The sequence below is a fragment of the Colius striatus genome, chromosome 1, assembly GCF_028858725.1.
Source record: "Colius striatus isolate bColStr4 chromosome 1, bColStr4.1.hap1, whole genome shotgun sequence".
In the NCBI taxonomy this organism is placed as follows: Eukaryota; Metazoa; Chordata; class Aves; order Coliiformes; family Coliidae; genus Colius; species Colius striatus.
In genome coordinates this window covers 135,017,079-135,039,790 of record NC_084759.1, presented here as the reverse complement: position 1 = coordinate 135,039,790, position 22,712 = coordinate 135,017,079, and the positions used below count along the sequence as shown (strand labels likewise).

Genomic DNA, 22,712 nt, shown 5'->3' with positions numbered 1-22,712 from the left:
AGTATGCGTGTGCTGAATTGAATGTACAGTAGACTTGCTTAGTGCTTCTCCACTAAAACTCATCAATGTGGCGTGACCTCTCTGGCTCTAACACCCTTTGAGGTGGGTTGCTACAAACTGCTGTGATTTGTCAGGTGAAGATCAGCTTATGTTCTGGATCATGTGTTGATATTTATTTATCAGCTGTTCAACGAAGCATTTGGTTGTGAGAATGGATATAAACTTTCTGCTGTAGCTTGAGGGCTATACATCTTTTTTATACAGAAAGATGATCACTTCACCAGGAGAAAGCAGCTCTGATTAGACTGCAAACGTGAATGTGAACATGTACTAATTATTTGCTTAGTTTTTCCTGCACCATTTCTGCCTCCATGTGAAGCTCTGTTAAATCTATCAGAATCATCAGATTCCATGTTTCTTGTGTAACTCTACTTTGTCTTCACTAATCTCCTCTAAATAACTTTCAAATTTCTTTCACTCTATTCCTGTTAACCATTTTCCTAGTACTTAAAGGCATTCTTTTTTAAGAATTAATTTTGTCACTTTATCCATACTGTATTGCATGGATATACATGAGCTTCTTTTATCATATTATTATAGTTTCTTTTTCCTTTTTCTGCTTAAATAACCAACTATCTCATTAGGGTTTTCTGTTTGGTTGAGTTTTTATTGTAGAAAAGAATAATTGTCATTATTGGTGGTTTGGGTTTTGTTAAGGAGTCTTTATATTTTTAAGATGACAGTTCTTTTTGGAGTTTTTACTTCAAATTTTTTGAAATCTTAGCAGTTCCAGTTAAAAATGAACTTTTGTTTCTCATGATGCCAGTGGTCCTGCTCATGCAGAAGAAAAGCAGCCCCTGGTAAAACTGAGCTCATAGCAATCCCACTAGAGTTCAGATCAAATCTAGAAGTTAACATCAGGTAAACCTTAAGCAGATTGACTTGGTAACAAGACAGAAGAGGGCAAATGGCTGATCTAGCTCCTTAGGTTTCTAACTTTATTTCCGTGCCTCAATTTTTCTGGCATTTGAGTGCAAAAAGAGATTTTTGGACTTACAGGTTCAGAAAATGCAGCTCTCTGACCTTTTGGCCCTTTTTTAAATTCATTTACAAATTTGAGGAATTTTCTTCTTTAAAAATTAAACTGGGAGCTAGTATACACTGGTATAACTTCAGTGTTATTTCAGCAGAGGTAGTAGAATGATGTTCAAAAGTGAGAACTGACTAGATGGTATGTCTTGCTTTTTTTGTACAGTAGCATTGCACTGCCTATGGAAATTAACACATTAGCTGAAGTCAGTTTCCTTCCAGAACCAACATAGTGTTGGTAGGGGTTAAACCACCTCTACAGCACGCTCTCTGATGTAGCTCATGGGCTGTTTGATTCCTCTTAGTGTTTTTAAAGAAAGAAAAATTGTGTTGCTCCTTCTATCCAATAGATGTTAAGGTGAAATTGTTAACTTTTTAAGTCTGTAAATGCCTCACTATAAACCCCAGCATTTTTCTCTCTTACAGCTGCTGAGAAAAGTCCGTTGCATCATCTCTGGTATAACTGCAAGTATGACTTGACTGATTTGCATTCATGGCTCTTGGATGATCTGGTGAACCATGGAGCTCAAAGTATGGGTGGATGGAGTCCAGAGAATTGTGTGTGGGGTCACTGAAGTCACAACATGCCAGGAAGTTGTAATAGCCCTTGCTCAGGCTATTGGTAAGTAGCTCTGTCAGCTGGGTATCTGAGAGCTGGGGTGAGCTGGTGTTCTATGAAGCTAAACCAATGGGAGATGGGACTGCACTGAATATCAATAGAGCATGAACATATAATGTACAGTGGGACAACCTTGCAGTGTAAACTTTCAGCCTTTGAATTTTAACATACCAAAGAAAGATTAAAAAAAAAAAATAATAGAAACACTTTGAAATCTATAAACTTCTATTCAGATAATACAGATTTATTCTCTAAATAATAATATGCTGCTGTTTGCTATTGTAAATATAGACTTGACTAAAGAAGGTACTAAACAGTTAATGTCTTGAATACCAAAAAAATATTAAAGGAGTGAAAAACAATTCATTAGCTTTCACAAGCCAGTGATGTTCACTGAAACTATACACATTATAACTAACCCTAGCTATATTAGGAATAGTACAGATCAATGAAATACATCCTTCAGGTTCTCCTCTTACTCCTGCATATGATGTAACTCAGCTATTTGTTGAACAGTTTAGTGGAAACAAAAAAAAGTAATATTTCAGGCTCCACTACAAGAGCAAACATTCCTTCAATCTTGTCAGAGCTTATTCAGTAGTTGAGGGCATTCTGAATAAGTCTAAACTTCAGACCTTCAGTGCTTCCAATGCAGATTCTTATTATTTGTTAAAATTTCATAATTGAATTTACATATTATTTAAGTTTAGGCCTTAAAACCTATGTCTTACCTAAAATTTAAATCATAATTTAAGGTCCAACTTTTGCATTTTTCAATATTCCAACAATTTTGCAAGATTGTATTAGCAGTCTGACTCAATTGCAAAATAATTATTTCCTAGTAAAAACAACTTAGGGCCATGAATGTCAGCTAGATATTCTACCTGTAAGCATGCAGTCAATAACTTTGAATTTGTGATGCTTATTTCTTTAAATGTGTACTTCTGAACATGATTTCCACTTACTTTCATCTGACGGAATAAAAAACTGGCAGTTTTTTTTAAAGACATAGTTATGCCAGCCTAATTATTTCCTAGTAATGATTAGGAAGTTTTACACATTTAGAAAAAATTAACTATTTGTGCTGGACTTCTGTTCTTTACTTGACTCTCAGTATCTCTTTCCTCCTTTTTCCTTTGTGTCTCCTCCCACAAAATAAGAACTGTCAGACTCACAGTTCTAGACAACAACTTAATGTTCTCCTGCTTGGTTTTTGTTTGTTTTTTCTGTGTCCTCAGTTATTAGCTTGAACTCTGAAAAGATTCCATCAGCCTTGTAAACGTGCACAGCTTTTGTCAACTCAGCAACTTCCTTTTTTATTACACGTCACCAGTTCATCTGAGGCATGCGACTGGTTCCATGCAGAGATAAATTTTGGTTGTAATCAGAGCCAAATTAAGATAACCCTTTGGAAACTCCTTCCTGAGGCAAATATCCTCTGTAGAAAACAGCTAAAGTAATTGTGCTCCAGTTTTTCACTAGGGCTGCTAGGACAATATGTAACAGATATAAATGATATTTGCACGTTTCTGGCAGGTAGGACTTTCCCAGCCCTTGTGTCAGGCCATTCATCGGAAAAGCAATCATATGTCTGCTCCTTTGATTTGGCTACAGGTACCCACTTGCAAGAAATATTTATCCCTCAAGTTTGAATGGGAATCTGTTAAAATCTTTCCCTCTCACCTGACGTTTGATGGAAAATAGCTAGTTTTTAGTTGGCTTCCTCCATGATTGACTCTGAATTTATTTGCCACTTTGCCATCTGACACCTTCAGCAACCACAGGGCATAACAGGACACAATATTATTTTGTCTGTGTGTTGGTCTGTCTGCTCCTTTGGTTTTATCATATCTTACAGTTTATTGCTAGGTCCCTGACTTCAAAGATACAACACACACATACACTCAAATGAGTCTTCTTCACTGAGGCTGAAATATGAACTGCAATCAGTGTATTATTTATGTTGAAGTGCAGCATTTGGAGTATCAGCAGGTTAACTTATTTGACAGCCATCCACTCTAGAAAGCTCAAGCCAAATATAAAGAAGAATTAAGACATTCAAGAAGCTTCTCATAGACAAACTGAAGCTGCCTCTGTTCTAGAGATATGAAAAGCAAAGCTTTACAATGTAATTGAAAAATAGGAAAATCAAAATTATTATAGAATGGGCTGTGGTTGGAAGACACCTCGGAATATTGTTCACTCCAACTCTGCTCCTCAAAGCAGGATCAGTTAGAGCAGGTTGCTCAGGACCACGTGCAGTCAGGTTTTGAATATAGCCAAGTATGGAGACCAAGTATGTCTGGGCCACGGGCCATCTGTTGCAGTGCTCAGTCACCTTTGTTGCAGTGCTCAGTCACCTTTGTTGCAGTGCTCAGTCACCTTTGTTGCAGTGCTCAGTCACCTTTGTTGCAGTGCTCAGTCACCTTTGTTGCAGTGCTCAGTCACCTTTGCAGTTAGAGTGGGTTTTTCCCTATTTTTAAATGAAATTTCTTGTATTTCAAGACATTTCTTTTGCTGTTATTTAATCAAATGCAGGGCCACGTCTCCTGATCTCCTGCTGTGGTAAGAGCAACAAAAAGGTTTCCATCTATTTACTTTCCAACTCTTCCCTCATGTTATGGAAATTCAGTAATAACTTTATACAGTTTACAAAAATATTCCTGGGTTTTTTTGTTTGTTTAATGAAAGACGAGAACTTATGTTCTAGGGCTAATTTTGTTTAAAATAGCAAGTCATGCTGGACACATGCCCCTTCGTAGGAGGTTCTGTCCCATACCCAAAATTTCGTGTAATCCTTCGGCAGTGAAGTTCTGTCACTTAACTTGCCTAGCTAATGCTTCTCAACCTATTCCCTACAAGTCACTATCAGCCACTATTACATTTTCAGGCCTGCTTACCTGTCTTCCTTTGGGGCTATACTCCCAATGGATAACATCTGTGTTACCTGGTCTTGTGTTATGATTTCCTTCCCCTCTTGCCCATTTCTTGAACTGATTCTACTCCATGTTTCTGTAAAAATTAGGGTTTTTAAATTTCCATTTGGCTTGAAGATTTTATATTAGATATCAAATAAACTTCATTTAATTAAAACAAAAAAAAAGGGAAAGTTGTCTCCTCTGCTAGCTAAGTGTATTTTTAAAATGCACACATGTATTTCAATGAATGTTAGAGAGAATACCAGTTGGATATAATTTTGTATACTTTGGTTATGTATCTAACTTAAAAGGAGTTAGAAATGCCTTAGCTGGAGGGAGAGTTACTGGAATTCTATGCAAAACAAACATAAAACTATGCAGTTGTAAGTTTCCAGAGAGTGAGATCACCTCCCACTGGGATTTTGAAGAACACTTCATATTACCTTTTATGAGTTTTAACAGGAGCTGCCCTTCGAGTTTAAAAAAAAACCTGCTTGCAAAATTACAAAGAGGAAGATTTGACCTTATAATACCAATGAGAGAAATGATCACTTCATCATGAGAAACTAAGCCCTCACCAAAATGTAAAAATATACTGCAGCACAGTTTAAATGGAGAGCCATCAATCTTGTTTCAAAAATATTTTTACCAGGAGAGACTTTATCACATCCATCATTATCTATTTTTGAAGTATACATTTAACAGTGAATTCTGAGGTTTTTCTGCTCCCACAAAATTTCTCTCCATTCTGGGAAAACCGTGCCGGAATGGCTTCATATAAACATTGCTTGCTCATTTTGATTCCTCATCTTAGTTTGAACAACTGAAAAAAACAGGTAAAAAAAAATTATTGGTACTTTTCAGCAGTGTGTGTGATGAAATAGTTGATGAATCTGGTCAGCAGCCTGTTTTGCAAAGTAATGAATGGACTTAGTTGAGTGGCTCATCTCAACAAATCATTGTAATGCTGGGGGGAAAAACAGATGTTATCATAAAAGAAAGTGAGCTAATCACATTAGCTGATAGTTTAGGCTGTAGTTTAACTACAAACATTTTTTTTAATTGGCCTTTACTGGGTGTTTTCCATTCAAATCTAAAAATTAAAAATCTTCCAAAGGAATACAGTGATGAATTGCATGGTTACAAATATACTTACCCTGTTTCTTCAGAAGTATTTTCCCATTTCCAGCCATGTCAGGATTTTTACTGCATTTGTTGTCATTTCTCTCTAGAAGCTAGATTATCAGGAGAGTGTGAGCAACACTTAGCTGAAGAAGTACAGCTGTCTCTTTTTAAAAATAAACAAATGCAGCTGACAACATTTTATAGCAGTCAAATATTTTTCTTCAAAAATAAATTAAAAAATATTTCATTTTTCACACACAGATTTATTCCCATTGTTTCAAACATACAGCATTGTAAGGCTCAGAGAGTTATATCTGGAAAAATCACACCACTGTTGTCCCTTCTTATGTTCGTCCCTTTCTCCAAATAATTTCTGCTAGTGCAAGTGCTGGAGCTGGCTATTTAAACACTTTTGAGAGCTGGAAGAAAATGTAAGGTTGAATTGAATTATAGCGCTGAGTCTGAAGAGGGTACAAACTAAGGATTTTAAACATTGAATTAATCCTGTAGTGTACAGTTACAAATCAGTTACAACTTGTCTTAGTTTTGACCCCAAAATTTCATTCTCTGCTGCTTCAAATAGCAACACTGAGAGGGATAATAAGCACAAGAAAGCTGCACGCTGTGCTGATCCCATGGTGTGATCATATAAACTTTATGGTTGAGAAATGCGCTGAACAGTAAGTTTGGTGAGAGGCACGATGGTTGGGTGGGATGATTTGTCACCATCTTTAGGATGTGGTACATCTGGTGTAGTGGTGGCCTATGCTGCAGAGACCTGCTTTGGGCTGCTTTGCCACATCTTGCTGTTTGACCTCAGCCCAACGACTCCTCTGCATTGTTTTACCTATTTAGGAAATGGGTCTAAAATAAGTGCAGTACCTCGGGATGCTTAGATGAAAGGCAATATGAAATGACTCAAAGTGCTTTGTTTTGTCAGACTGTGATAAACTCTTGTATACTTTGTGTTCTGAGTGAAAAGATAATAGTAATGAACTCAGAGTTCAGTCCTGACAAAGACTTGGTGAGCACAGCTGTACTTAGTGAACTAAGCAGACCTTCACTGCCATTAGACTTGAGCCTCTTGGTCTCTGTGGGCATGTTTTCTTAGGACTGGACTCTTGCTTTGATTCTCATTGTTTTCTATGGTATGCATAGATGTGTGTGCAAAATGTGGCATGAGTGAAGTCTGAGTAACGCAAAGTCTGACCTCTATTTTGCAGGCTTTTTATTCCTAATCTTTCTTGGGTATTTAATGAGTTCTCAGGTAGCTAGAAGGGTACTTTTAAAAATTACTATGGATGTTAACTTAAGGATCACATAATGGATGAAATGTCAGCTTCATGTTTCAGCAATCCTGTGTTCAAATCATACTGGGTTTATTAAAATTGCTTTTCGATTACTTTTCAGTCAGTGCTGTTAAAGATTGAGGAGTTGATGCTGTTGCCCCTTTGGTAAGGCAGAGCATTTTCTCCCACATGTTCCATGTGCTAAGAGTTCTTACAAGGTTTTACCCATGTACAATTGGGTTTTTTTCTTTTTACTTTATATTCACTTGCTAAGGAAGACAGGATCCTTCAATGTAGGGCAGGAAGGCTATGTCTGGGAAAACAAATGGGTCAGAAAGCTGTATCTAGGCTGGGGATATTGCATTTGTCAGTGCCTCCAGAGCTCTGGGCAGTCTGGATCTGGCTTGTGCATGTGTTGGCCTACCTGGCTTTACCTCCATGAAATCTATGCACAGACAGGCAACAGTATGTATATTTTTACTATGCACTGTTGTGAGTTTGAGTGCTAATTCAGATTCAGCTCAAGGGAAAGACTAGTACAACTTCCTTTTTAGTTGGACTGTCTTAAAATTTGTCGTACATGGAGATCTGTTTTTGAGGGAGGGTTTTGTTTTTTGGGATTGGTTGTTTTGTTGGTTTGGGGAGTATTTTGAGACTCTTTAGAGTGTCACCTTGTAGGGCAGGTTTTTAGCACAGCTGCTGTGCAACAGCAGAGGTACCAAGATACCTGGAAAAAATGGGAGTTGGAAGTATGTCTGCCAGGCAACTCCCCTGGCACTCAGTGCATCCTGTCAGTCTTTGAGAAAGAAGAGAAACTGGGAGCAAGACCACATGACCTTTAGTGAAAAAGGCCTGCTCTTGCCCACCTTAGCACCTTCCCTAGGGAAGGAGAAGTATCCCTAGGTTTAAACTGTTCATCTAGCCACCTTTCCCAGAAATTACGTGAGATCAGGGCAATGACTTCTCTGCTTGCTGCTGTAGATCCTGACTGTGAAAGATGTGAGACACTTGATGAAAAGATGGATATTTCTTGGTGCTTGAAACAAACTTTTGTAGCCACTGCATGAAAAAAAAATGTAATGCCTGTCTTTGAAGTGCTTTATGTATAGGGGATGATACACTTTTGGGAGGGATTTTTTTTTCCATCTTGAAAAACAGTAACGATGACCTCTCAAGTTACAGTCCTGCCACAAGTGTTGTATGAGAAACACTTCTGCTGCTTTCCTTTAGAATATCATCTTGACTTTTGGCAGCAGAAATAATTGCTTGTGTCTACTGTGTCAGCTGCAAATTTCAAAGCATATAGAGAAGCTTTAGGTGAATAATACTTAAGTGGGTCCTACTGCCTTCACGGAGTGTAATTGAAAAGTCTGCCTCTTGAGAGTCTAAAAAAAAAAGTTCAATTACCTTGTTCTTATATTTCATTAGTTTGATCACCATTCATTGTAATGGAATCTGTGTTTAAATTACCAACTTACATCTATCCCACACTAAGACTGCAGCAGTTGGGCACATGACACAGGCATTCAGGTACAGGGCTTTAGAGATGGGTTCAATCCACTTATGACAGCTAGATGCAGGCTATCAGAACATCTGCCTTATGGAGTTCATATAGGGGATTTTTTTGATGTCTTTTAAAAAGAAAAATTGTTTTGAGGATGTGCCTGTACATCCCATGATAAATCTGTGTGCTTAGGTAGCTGTAGGTACAGACTTAACCTGTTAACCTTGACACTGGCCCTTTGTGCAGATGCAGTGTGCTTTATGTATGTAAGTAAATACCTACTGCAGTTACAGCTTGTCATTCACTGTCTTGCAAAACATGTAATTCTTGATGATTGTTTTGAAATGGTGATATTATATGGTCTATATCAGGGACCATTACATGATCAGTAGGTCAGCACAGAACGTTAATTAAATAGCTGGCCAGTAAATGGGGCATAGAGGCTTTCTCCAGGCCCTGAATAGCTGTTTTCTGAAAAGGGAAGCATTACAGCACTACTGATGCTTTTTTAGGGGCTGTCTAGATTGTTTTCTCCAACATTCTCATTAGTACAAAGCCTTGATTAAAATATCTTTTAAAAAATCCACAAAAACCCCACAAACCAAAAAACCAACAGCATGAGCTGACTGCTTAACTGATAAAGTTTTCATAAACATGGAGGACTGAGTTCAGCCAGGTACTCTGTGAGCACAAACTCTATCTCAGGAAGTTTATGGACAACATACAAGACAAGAAGCAGCATGTAGGTGTTGAACTGTGTGCTTTATCAACAACCCAAGCAACCTGATTTCTCCTTGTCAGTGGCTGCACATCAAAAACAGCAGTTTGTTTCAAGGATGCCTGTGTTCTGAAGTGTTCTGTCATTAGATTTGGATTCACTCATTTACCCTTTCATTTGTGAATTAATCCCTTCTCGTGCAAGCAAACATCACAGTTGTGGTTGTCCAGGTATGGTTAATCTGCGTCATACGTAGGCTGAACATGCTAAACCCAGATAATTATTTTGGATGAGGACGGCTTTGGTTTAGACCAATACTGACCTCTAAGTGTGGTTGTTCAACTGCGTAAGTATTATTTCTACAAAACACTTTCTTTTATGTGGATCTTGAGTGTCAAGCTTATTAAATAGGACTACATGTTGATTTGGAAGCCTAAGCTAAGATGGAAACAGTTCTTGGCAAGTGCTTTGCTCAATTCCTTAATTCACTTTTGGTCAAGATTGTTAGCTTTATTCCTCTCCTCCTCCCCTTTTGGTCTTGGTGTGGTGGGGGTTTTGTTGCCTCTTGTTAACATTTCTTTAAAGTATTTAAAAGCAAAGCCAATAGAAATGGCATGCCAGTCACTTCCCTATTGGGCCAAACTCTTGTTTACAATTTCAAGACTTTGAACTCAGCTATTTCTGACACAACAAAAACGTTAGTAGCATTACCATGATTACAAGCTGAAAGCTTTTAAGATTAACAAAATAGACTGGTAAGGTGCCACCTTTGTCCTGGGTTCTGTGGTATGTTTTATTTTGTTCTTCTTTTCCAGGATTTTGTTGTTAGTATGCAATGGAAACAGCACCAGGTTTGTTTTTACTATAATAGCACTGATGCCTATTACAAACTATAAATCTTCATGGGTGAATGAACGATATTGTGGGTTGGCAAAAATCTGTGACTTAGTATCTTGACATAGTAAAGTTGTTTTTAAAGAACTTTATTACTATGAACTTTAAATCTGTTTGAGAGTGGTGGCCAAGTATGTTGGTATGCTGAAAGCTGTTGTTCTCTTTTTCCTTCTCTTTTTTCCCCCAGTGCTTACCTCAAGTCATTTATAAGGCATTCAGGGTGGTAGATTGCTGCTCCCATGCTGCTTGCCTTTTTTTGCTGACTTCTATCAGTCAAATCTTGATGTTTTCTTCCAGCTCTCGCTTCCAACTTGGAAGCAAACATGGGCATCTTGGTCTCTAACTACCGCTAGCATGACCCATGAGCCAAAGCAGCTTGTTCTCTAGGCGGTGCCTGTGCAGCTGACTTTTTTTGGTTATTGCTCTTTGTGATGAGCTAAATGTGAGAAAGTGAGATCAGAGGAACCGTTTCTAACACAGTAGCTATATCCCAAGGAACTCATTGTAAGGCTAATCTGACAATGTCAGATTTTAGGGGGCCACATAGTGCATATATCTCTAAGGGTAGCTCTTTCCCTACAAATGTGAGGTGGAGTGTCTGTGCAAGTGGTGTGGTTAGAGGCCAGGGCCAGATCTTCAGCCTGAGATTAGGATACTTACGTATTTTTGGGAAAAGTGCAGTGATTGGGCCGGTGGTGTAAGGAAAGAAAGTGCACCAAATGGATTACCACTGGTAACTACATTCCAACTCCTTCACTCCATAGTTGCATATATGACAGGTATTTTAGGTCTTTATGTGCTAACTATGATCTGTCATTCAAATGGATTTGTATAATGCATTAAAATAGCTAATGATGTCTTTAATGTCAATTGTGGAGCTGTTCTGAAATTGATCAGAGTTACATCTTTTTGTAAATGGTGTGGCTCTTAAGTGAAGTCACTTTCATGATAAGGGAAACTGCATTTGGAGTGCTGTATCTCAGTAGTAAGAGTGTTGAGATTTTACACTCTTAACTTTTTTTTCCTAAAGTGCTTTATTTTTGTAGCATCAAAGCATCCCATAAGGGCTGTCAGAGGACAATGACTGCTAAGCTGAATTTAAGTGTGTTTGGTAGCAGCAGAAGTGAACTTGTGCTGCTGGGTGTGTGGAGGGGAATGTGCCATCGAGAGAAGTAGCGTGTGTATGTGTGTGCACTGTCCCCAGCTCAGGAGATAAAGGAGCGTTTACTCTAACACGAGAAAATGCACTAAGCGTGTCTGAGCAGCCTTCCTTCCATCCGTACATGCATGCATCCGTGCATCCATACAAACACCTCGGTCGCCCTCTCCAGAGTCCCTCCTGGGCAGCCGCCGTGGTGCGCCCGGGTGCTTTGCGGCGGCGGCGCGTGTCTCTGTCCGGCAGCATCCCCTGGCGGCCTGCCCTGCTGACGGCTGCGGTTGTGTTGCAGGTCGCACCGGGCGGTACACGTTGATCGAGAAATGGCGGGACACGGAGAGGCACCTGGCGCCGCACGAGAACCCCATCGTCTCGCTGAACAAGTGGGGACAGTACGCGAGCGACGTGCAGCTGATCCTGCGCCGCACCGGGCCCTCGCTGAGCGAGCGGCCCACTTCGGACAGCATGGCTCGCATCCCGGAGAGGACTCTGTACCGGCAGAGCCTGCCCCCGCTGGCCAAGCTGAGGCCGCCCGGCGATAAGTCTATGAAGAGGAGGGAGCCGAAAAGGAAGTCACTCACCTTCACTGGAGGGGCCAAGGGGTTAATGGACATCTTTGGGAAAAGCAAAGAATCCGAGTTCAAGCAAAAGGTGCTCAACAACTGTAAAACTACGGCGGATGAGTTGAAGAAATTGATCCACCTGCAGACGGAGAAGCTTCAGTGCATCGAGAAACAGCTGGAGTCCAATGAAGCTGAGATTCGCTACTGGGAACAAAAGTACAACTCCAGCCTGGAGGAGGAAATCCTTAAGCTGGAGCAGAAGATCAAAAGGAATGAAGTGGAGATTGAAGAGGAAGAGTTCTGGGAAAACGAGCTGCAGATCGAACAAGAGAACGAAAAGCAGTTGAAGGAGCAGCTGCAGGAAATGAGGCAGAGGATCCTGGAGTGCGAGAGCAAGCTGAAGGACTACATGTCTCAGATCCACAACATGGAAAGTGGCCTTGAAGCAGAGAAGTTGCAACGGGAAGTTCAAGAGTCCCAAGTCAATGAAGAAGAAGTCAAGGAAAAGATCGAGAAGGTGAAAGGTGAAATTGATATTCAAGGTCAGCAGAGTCTGAGATTGGAAAATGGCATTAAAGCTGTAGAAAGGTCTTTGGGCCAAGCTACCAAACGATTACAGGTAAGAATATCCTTTTTTGGTTATTTATTTTTTTTAACCATGGCTATAGACAAGTCAAAGATGTGGTTGTAACAAATTTCTCTTAGATTTGAAGCCCGTGAAAATCTCCACGGTGAATTGGGGTAAAAGGAAGAAAGTGTTGCTTTCATTTGCAAATTGCATTTCAGTGTTTTTTTTCAAGAGCAAATTAGTTTTTATATGTGTGTATTTTGCTCATTCAAACCATCTGAAAAGGAAAAGAGGAGTAAGTTCTTTGTATCAAGATAGACCAGCAGATGTTTTGGTGGATGTGTTCCTGGCCATTTCAAAGGCCAAGGTGGCCTGTAGGGGTCTTACCAAGTGCCACAACTTGCTGCTATCCCTAGACTGCCTGGTGGTGACCTCTTAGAAATCACTCAAAGCATATCTGCACCGTGCAGCGATCTGTGATAGAGAAACAGCAGAGCAAACATCAGCCGAATGAGCTGAGGGCAGGATGGCTACGCCTGTGGCCATGCATCTAGCCACTTCTCCCTGCTGAGAAGGAGTGCTCACCAGCTCTAGGGAGCTGCTGCTGCTGTGCTGGTGGGTCTAGGCTCTTTTACACCTCAGACAAACAACACCCCCTACAAGAACAACAGCACATTTAGGGCTAGTGGACAATTACGGTACTGCTGGTGCTCTTGGCCTAATGCCTTTAAAAGTATTGATCTTCAAACCCATGTTGATTTAGAATGAGGCTTTAGGTCTAGATCTTGGCAGCTCAGTGCTTCATATTGTTAAGTTTCATGGAAATTTGCACCATCATAGCCTTCTCTGAGGCTAAACTTACGATTCATGCTAGATTCATCTGCCACCAAAATAGATGAATTGAAAAGAACGATTCAAAAGCAGCACCTGGATAGATGGATGTAGAGCTAAAATAAGTGCTAGTTTGCAGGACCTTTGCCTTAAAGAATAGCATCTCCCTTTTCTTAATTGACCTGCTAGTGTTCAGGATTTTATTTTGTCTACACCATAGGCATTTGTGGCACGTGTCAAAAGAGAATCCAGCCTCTGCTTCCTTGCTGAAGTTAATTATATCACCTGGAACTTGATAGAGCATGAAAGAGGAAATATAAATGGAAATCCAGCTGCTAGCTGGATGAAGTGAAGGAAAGATTGTAGCTCCTGGGATTTTAATGTGTCCTGTGAGATAGGACTGAGGCACCACACATCAATCTGTTGCAATTCTTGCTGTACTCCAGGTGTTCATAGTTACTGTGTTCCACAGCACTGCAGTTACAGTAAGGTGATTCTGCTGTGAATGTATGAAAGAATTTTGCATTCTTACCACTCCCGAGCACCTAGAACCATGTCGGTATAAGCTTGTTTTACTAAATAAGGAAGGAGAGAAAAGGTAATCTTTTTGTCCAAAGCAAAATGGATTAATATGTTAGCAATTTTGGCCATATTTCTCTCTTCTAAGTTTCCAGACACGTCTATACTTAAGGGTTTGCACTAATATATTCTACCTATCCTGAGTAACACTCAGTGAGGCTATGGTTGAATTCAAAATCTTTCTCACTTTGTTTTTTCATAAACTAGGGTTTCACTTTCTCAGGAAAGTTTCCATTAAATTCAGATCTTCTAAGCTTGTTTTGAGCATAAAGCTGTGCTAATCTGGAAGTCTGGGAGAAAATAAACTCAGCTCTGTCCCTGAGAGAGGAAATGGAAATACTGGGGGTTAGACTAGATGATCTCTAAAGGTCACTTCTAACCCTACCATTCTATGATTCTATGGTGAAGGCTGAATATTCATAGAAGTGCTGATTTGAAACTAGAACAGTTGAGAACAGGTGTTTTTATAGAACTTTCAGTAAGGAAGGAAAGAAAATTTAGGTTCACTAGATTTCAAGTGATACAAACAGGAAGGTGGCATGTTTTAGTAGCACATGAGAAATTTCTAGTAATCTGTGCTAGCTCTTCCTTTTCATTCCTTTTCTCTAGCTATATTACTTTCCAACCATATGAGGCTATATTCAGTTAGAGATCAGATGCAGCACTCTCATCTCCCTATTTCTAGAGAAATATTTTTTAAATCTTTCAAAAAATAAACCCCAATCAAACCAACAAACAAAAAACAATTAAAAAAAATCCAGCCTGTCTTTGGGTAAAATATTTCACTGAAGTTTCACTATTAGATCCTAAATTAAGACCTTAAACTGGTAACATCTGGGGTGATGGTTAACATTTTTACCATATTTCCTGTGAAAGCTGAGAAATGTCAAGGACAAGGTATTTATTATGTTAGTTCTGCCTATTGCTGTGACTCATGTTTTCTTAAAAATTAATTCCCTTCAGTAGCAGCTTTGTTACAATCTTATAAAACACAGAGCTGTAGATTTAACATTGTAGTAGGTAAAGACAGTTGAGAATTTCCTCTGTCTTAAGAGCCCAGTTATAGAACAAGTCTAATACAAATTGAGGAGATTTCCTGTAGAATTATCTTGAAATTTGAAGGTGGCCTGGTTGCCAGTTTCTCCGAAAGCTTGTAGTCAATGAGTGGAAACACAAGTCTGTGGCAGAGAGCTGAGACTAACATAATGATATGCATTGACTGAAGAGATCAGACACACATATTGGTGATAAAGTACTTGGTCATTAAATGGTGCTAATTTAGGCATTGGATCAGTGTGTTCATTTTCTTACTAACTGTTGAATTCAGCCTCAACTGTGACCTTACTGCAAGTTTAAAGTGAATAAGGGCTGTGCTCCTGGGGATCATTCCTAGAACATACACACAAACTGTTCTCCCCCAGTCTTTGTGTGTGTTCATGTATAATTCTGCTCTTGCAAGATAATTAGGGAAAAGAAGGTTGTCCCAACCTCCATCTCTTGCCACAATGCAGATGTAGCAGTCCAGTAGCCCATACTGTGTGACCAGATAGGTGAAGCCCATCCTGGCTGTGGGAGAGTGCCACATGCAGCTGTCTGTTAGTGAAGCTGAGTCTGTTTTGGGGGAAAATAATTGTAGTCTAAGACTACAGACTGTCAGAGATGTAGGTTTTGCATGTCATGCCAGAATTACAGAGCCTTGAGGAATTTCCTAAGTTATCATCATCTGTACTGCAAAGAGGTGGTAAACCACCCAGGATTTGGTCTCATTGTACAAAACACAGTATACTTGCAGAGTAAGAGTTCTGTCCATAAAAACTTACAATCTAAATAGGAAACACAAAGAACAAAAAGGGAATTATCCTCCTTTGAGGAACAGAAGAACTAATTGAGCTGTCCAAATCATGCTGGACACTTCTGGCAGAGCCTGGTGCCAGACTGATGCTCAGTTGTATTTTTTTCAGAGTGCTCATGAGGAGCTTTATTTGCTCACATCTGATGTGCCCAAATTTTTCAAAATTAATACAAAAAAATCTGCTGGTCATTCAAGAAGCAATATAAACAGAACAGTAATAACCCCTAATAAGTAATTGTGTTGATTCACTTTCTAAACTACAAAAATAAAACACTTTTCAACTCTTTGATTTAAAATTTGGAAGCTTTCTCATCAAAGGGAGAAGTGTTAGTTACCCAGCTGCAAATAGTCTTGAAATGCTGTTAAGCAGATGTTCTGTCTTCCTTGACAGGACAGGGAACAAGAACTAGAGCAACTGACAAAGGAGCTGCGACAGGTCAATCTCCAACAGTTCATCCAACAGACAGGAACAAAGGTCACGGTGCTGCCAGCAGATCCCGTTGAGGTGGAGGCCCCGCAGGCGGAGCTCGAGAGAGGTACAGTGCTCAGAGCCCATGGTAGGGCAAAGCCTTTACCTGCTGCATTGATGCTGGTGCTCACATACAAAGGGAATGCTCTGTTAGCAAAGAAGTTAGCTTAATATTAAGAAAGCATGGTGTCAAATATTTCTTTCCATTCTAAGGGTTTAGCAAGCTGTAAATAAAGCACAATGTGCAGATAACTTCCCTCCCACTGTGCCTAGACATGTGTTTGTCCCATCTGTAACCCATTAGGCCAGTAGCTTTCAAGTGTGGCTGCCATGGCCATAGGCATGTAAGCTGGCATGCAGCGTGACATTGCTGTTCATCTGGGTCCTTCCTCTTCTGGTAGGCTGTGTTGTCAAAGCAGGAAGAGGAATGTGTCTGGATCTCAAGACATCCCAGACAGCAGCCACATGGGAATAGGAGCTAATCCAACTGGGCTGCCAGCCATCCAGAAGTCCTGCACAGATGGCTCTTATGGCATGTGCAAATGTGTCTTTGCCCCTAGTGAGATCAGTGCATTCTGCATGTGCCTGCACCTGGATTCAGAAAATTTCCTAGACAGAAACATGGGAGCACTTTGAATGCATGTCAGAGCTGTGGCACGAGCAGAAACTGCATTGCTGATGCTCAGCCTCTGCTGTGGCGTGCTTTAGCTAGTACCCTGCTTGCAAGGGGCCTGTTTCTCTCAGCATTTTCCTTGGCTGGTTCCATCCCTTCTCTTGGAAAACTTGCTAACCAGAATTGGGGAGGGGAGGGGAGGGGAGGGGAGGGGAGGGGAGGGGAGGGGAGGGGAGGGGAGGGGAGGGGAGGGGAGGGGAGGGGAGACAACACAACCAGGCCTTAAATTTCAGAGCTGGTATGAAGTTTCTCTTTTTAAGTTGGCAGGAGGCTGAAGCATTAAGTTACATACAGGTACAAGCTCTTTCTGCACATTGCTTTATGACGTGTTGCACATGTCTTTGCATAGTAGTGACTCTTTTTAACTACCCTTTTCTTGTGCAGAGCCACCATTCCAGTCAGGGTCACTGAAGCGCCCTGGCTCATCGAGGCAACTCCCCAGTAACCTTCGGATTCTACAGAATCCCCTATCGTCTGGTTTTAACCCGGAGGGCATTTACGTATGACAGTACATACCTCTTCTGGAGAGGACCTAGAGAGGTACCCTGGACAAGATACACTTTTGTTTTATTCTGCCAGTGATGAATGGAAGAAGATTTTATCTTTTTTTTTGTTTGGTTTGGTTTTTTTTAAGCCACCGTATTATTTTTTTCTTCTTCCTCCAGCACACCACTTGGAGCCATACCCTGTGCACTGATGCTAAAGAGACAGAGGAACTGTCTTGGTTCATAATTGGCAAGGATGAACTTGTCCACACAGCTAGAGTGCAAAAACCTTCCTTTGGTTTTGCCACTTCAGAATTGTCTGGGAAAGTATTGTTCCTTGTATAGGCATAAATAAAAGACTGAGGGTGAAGAAAACCATGTATGTAGCTGACCTGAGGTTTAATTTATTCCCATTAATTCATGGGGGTGTGAATGTTGACCTTTTCTTTTTTCTTTTTAACTTGTGAATAATCACGTGTGGCTGAGTCAGTCTGAGAAGGGGACCTTGATTTGGGTGTACAAACATCCGGGATTTGATCAAGCCCGACAATTTGCAATGCAGAGTTCTGTGGAGTACTGAACCATTGAAATGGTTTCTCACCACTGACTGTTAATTTCTGTTGTGAGTCATAATATGTCACGTTCCATCCATTGCTACCTTTTAAGGCTTGAACAGTGAGTTTGTGGGATTAACTTGCTGTTGAATCTGCCTTCAGTGAAGCACCTAATGTTCAAAAGATTTATGGAATTTAAACCTTGGCTTGGTAAAAATATTTCCAGCATATGATTGAGGATGCACTAGCTAGATGATATTTTATTATATAGAATGTATATCTGAAATATTTTGCCACATTGTATATGCCTTTTGAGCAAAGAACAATGTAAGAAGTTGTCTTTATATATCTTATCGAAAGAAAGGAGGAGGCTTTCACTGTGTGTGATTTCGTACTTTATTTTTTCCACTAGCCATTACAGTATTCTTGTTTTGTGGTAAATCTTGCTGTTGGAGGAGAAAAAGAACCCCCCAAGACAAATAAGCATCCTCTTCCAGCCTTCCAGAATTCACTCAAGTTTTGTGGAGGGAAGGAACCTGGCAGAGAGTCCCACAATGTCAATAGGAGAGCTTCTACTGACTTCAGTGGGGCCAGGACTTCATTTCATGTCCCCAGTGTTAAATGGTAGACGTTTAGTCTCTTTGAAGGATGTCTTGCTGCTCAGTCACTTCCAGAATATAAAGCTTACAGGCTGTAAATTAGCACTTTTGGTAGTCATTTTTTCACAGAACATGTGAAAAGAGAACGTGGTCTTATCTTGATGTCACTCTGCTGCAATCAAAGCTAAGCGAGGACTAGACAGAATGGCTTCCATGTGGAAAGTAAGGCACTACCAAGTAGCTTGTTGGTTCCAGGCCTCGACAGTTAGATTGCTGAAGTGAACACCAAGCTTGTAGAGAAAGTGACTGGTATCAGTGGGATGCTTTACCTGTGTTAGGAGGCTGGCCTCACGGATGAGTTAGAGAACAGATGAGCCTTACCTAGTTGCATTTGAATTTCCTGCTCTAACAGCAACTCATACCACCATCCCCACTTTTGAGATCCCCTTGGCATGAGAGGGGGTCACCGTGCTTTCACTGCAGTATTGAGAACCTGGACTTACCAGTGGCAAAATGATGGAACTCCTGACATCTTTGGCAGGGTCAGGACTTTAACCCTGGTAGGAAACTCCAAGCTTTTTGTGATAGAAAATGCTTAAGAATTTTTAACTCATAGCATCCGTGTTGATTTTCTGATGTGCAGATAAATGTTAAATTTCCTTTTTTAGAAAAGAAGCTTCCTCACAAATGGAAGTTTTACAAGGTATATTAGAAAATGAAGGACTTGTGTTTAATGCATTATATTTTTTCCCCTTTTTTATTAATGACATCATTTATTCTAAAAATGCTGCTGGATTTAGACTAACAGCAACAGATAAGGCTGTGAATATATAAAGGACCTTTCCAAACAGACTCTGAATTTTTACTGTTTAACTTATCACATCTTTTTTTTTTTCATTTTTTCCCCCCTTTGTGAGCAAACTGGAAAAGGAAATGTTCCTACCTGAGGAATCTTTGCAGTGCTCACAGGTTTTACTCTTAGTTTATCACAATTCTGTGCTCATGTTTACTGTGCCCATAACTTTGTGTTGGAAAAAAAAAATAAAAAGAATGTGTGTGTGTGTGTGTGTATGTGTGTATATATATATATATATATATAAAGAGTGTAAAATATACACATAGTTTGGGGACAATATCTGTCCAAGGTACTTGAGCATATATGCCTTACATTCTGGGCTCAATTCACAGAAATGAAATGGCCCTCTCCAGTGGATATCTTGCATCTTCAGCACCTCTTGATATTAGAGAACTGAGGCACTCAGCACCTTGCAAAGTCTGGCCCAAATTATGCTGCATGGGGGTCAGGGGAAACACGAAGAAAAGCCTGTTGCAGTTTCAGTCTTGTACTGAGATGAAATATTTTTAAGGCAGATCAGTATACCCAGCTCATGTTTTTGTCGTGCTTTGTGACTGGTCCATCTCCCACAGATGTCAGTTTGAGCTGAATTGGGCTCTCGCCTCAAAAACTGCTCTCTTTCTCTGCCAGGTTTTTCTTTAAGATGGAAGGAGGAGGAAAAGGATTAAAAAGAAGGGCAAGAGCAGCTTTGGAGGGCTTGAGTTATGGCTTTGTAATAGAATCAAGGAAGGAATTTGCCATTTAAGTTTAAAAAATAGCACCTGCTGACTGCAGCAGCTGTTTGACAGAGGGGCCATCCTGGAGCTGGCTTGGGAGCAATCACAGCATCAGCACTGTGTGGACCCTCCTTGTCAGGGCTTTGAGCAGATGTCAAGGTGACTTGAAAAACATTCACAGCTTCAGCCACTCTTGTGGCAAAGGAGAGGCTTTGGTATCCAAACCTGTCATTTGTGAGACACTGACAAATTCCCCTGCCCCCACCATACTCCTCTTGCTTACTGAATTTCACCCAGGCTAAAGTTCTGTAGCAGTTTCACCCTCTCTGTAAATAAACCAAAACGAAGTGGCATGCCCTTGCATTAAATGTGAACTGAACAATGTATTACAGTTACAAAAATTCCTCACATTAAGGTGTTAAGAGTTTTGCTTCTGATCAACTGCAGAACCTCACTCTTTCTTTCCAAATGTAGAAAAACTCATTTTTTCAGAAGTGTTTCAAACCTACTTACGGGGCATTAGCAGAAAGGAAGCTCCACATACTGATTTTTAAAAGTGCCATACTATTTACTGGGTAGCATGATTAAAATTGGAAGAGTTGACCACAAGCTCTATTTTCCAGTGCATGGGGAATTTATATGGAGAACTCCTGTAATTTATTACTAACAACAGTTTACTGTATTACCTCTCTTCATCTGTGAGGATACAGTTTCTTCTTGCTGGTGATGCTATGTTGTTATGGGAAAAGGGACAGGGGGAGAGTTGACCATTTGAAAAGCCTGTAGGTTAAGGCTAAGGTAAACATTAATGCCCAAACAAGGGAGAAACCTGAGTCCCACTCTGAAAAGTCAGCTAGGAACCTGCCTCCCCTTACCTTTCAGTGGGACTTAGGTTCCTAAGTGCCTGAATTGCTTCTGGAAAATGGTATGTTAGCTTTGAGATGACTTGCTTTTCCAAACCCTAGCAAGTTGAAAGGAATTTCTTGAAGACAAGAACTACCACTAGCATTAGCAATATGCAAACATGCTTTCATTGTGAGGTAAGAGGGAAAAGATTCTTTAGTGAAGTAAAAGTCTCCTCTTGGGGCAATAATTGCCTTGTTTTTAGCTTGAAGAGTATTGCATTGTTTTAGAGAATTTGGGGTCATGCAAGTATGAGCAAAAAAAACCCAGGATCTTGTAATCTTTAGTGAGTTATCTTGAAGCATATAAATTGTGATGTGCATTAACTTGAGTGAATTGGGCCTTAATGATCTATGTAAATAACAAAATTGTATTCAGATATTTTTTCCAGGAAATAGTCTCTAATGGTCTGTACTGTACTCAAATAAGTGTCAAAGTGTTACTTTTATATTACACTTTTTTTTTTTTTTTAGAACATTGAAACATGCATGTTTATTCTATTTGCTACAGTATTTTAATGTTTTGGATGAAGGCCATCAGTTGTATGGAGATGACAAAACAATCATTCTGTCTATTTATTCAGTATTGCTGCTTAAAGTTTTCAAAATAAAGCTTTCAATGCCAATATAGTGACTGATTGAAAGCTTGTTCTAGCTCTCTTCAGGTGGTTTTTTTTTCTATGTATGTAAAAAAACTAAAGTGAAACTTGGGTACATAAACTGTTATACCAGCAAAGAATTATTGCAATAATATTGTGGGGAGAAGCTGGGGGTAAGTGTGTGTAATATATCCAGAAATGTATGCATGCAGTGAATGCGCTTGGGTCTTAAGTAAGGTGGAGTGCTGAAGAATGTTCCAATCCTTTGAGGTCTTGCCAGCAACTTCCATATGCCATCAAACACTGGTGAGAGCGCTTCACGCCATCACGCCAGCGTGCAGTGCTTGTGAGGGGCAGAATGAGCAGAGGTGGTCACAAAGGATTAACCTTGGAGCCCTTCGAACCAAATGGGATTTAAGCACATTTTTGAGTATTCCATAGCTGTGTTTCTGAATTGGGCCTAAAAGCATGTTCAGATACAAAAAAAATATTTCACTTGCAGCAAGGATGCCTCGTTTCAAGCGTAGCTGGTACCTCTGAAAAATTTGAGTAGTTCCCACATGGATGAAGTATGCCTGCTCTATTTGTAAAGGGTATTAAAATGCAGAGAGCATTCACCCTTATGATCACCCTGTGAAACTACTATCTAGGGGTTCTGACTGGAAGATTTGAGTTGCTGATGCTTTAACCTAGAGAAGCAACGCAAACTAATTGTGAAAACATGAGTGAGCATTTTATTACTGCTCTGCTTCAATGCAAGATGAAAATCTGTATTATATGTAACTATATTTTTTGTCATTTAAAAAGCTTCTATTTTTTATTATTCTCATGAATGATTGACGAGAGATATTGGATATGCTCCCATACAATAAATTGCCCTCTGAAAGCCTGGGTTGTTACAGTTTTTGGTTTGCTGGAATTGCACTGTACATCTTGTGCACATGTGATGTGGCAGCCAGAGCTCTGTCAGAGAGCATGTGGTGTGAAAGCAGGCCCAGGAAATGTGTAGTGTGGCTGAAGCTCACACGCTTTCAGAAATGGCTGTGTGACACAACAAACACTCCTAAATGGCAGTTTACTTGGAGGCATGGGACACTCAGCTGGTTGCTGTGGGCCCTCTGTGGCAGACGAGGGGTCTTCTGCCATAAAGTGGG

At 40.1% G+C, this 22,712-nt stretch overlaps 1 protein-coding gene across 4 annotated transcripts in view; it reads left to right on the top strand.

The window, feature by feature from the left end:
* Positions 1-22,378, top strand: part of RASSF8 (Ras association domain family member 8) — an 84,952-nt gene extending 62,574 nt beyond the window's left edge. For 3 of the 4 annotated variants that reach the window (XM_062008798.1, XM_062008788.1, XM_062008783.1), the window contains 4 exons: positions 1,516-1,711; positions 11,605-12,494; positions 16,097-16,241; positions 17,232-22,378. In XM_062008798.1, the coding sequence (XP_061864782.1) occupies positions 1,609-1,711; positions 11,605-12,494; positions 16,097-16,241; positions 17,232-17,353 (1,260 nt within the window). In that variant the 5' untranslated portion in view covers positions 1,516-1,608 and the 3' untranslated portion in view covers positions 17,354-22,378. The remainder of the gene's footprint in view (positions 1-1,515; positions 1,712-11,604; positions 12,495-16,096; positions 16,242-17,231) is intronic. The other variant, XM_062008807.1, reaches the window with a different exon arrangement.
* Positions 22,379-22,712: the final 334 nt, after the last annotated feature.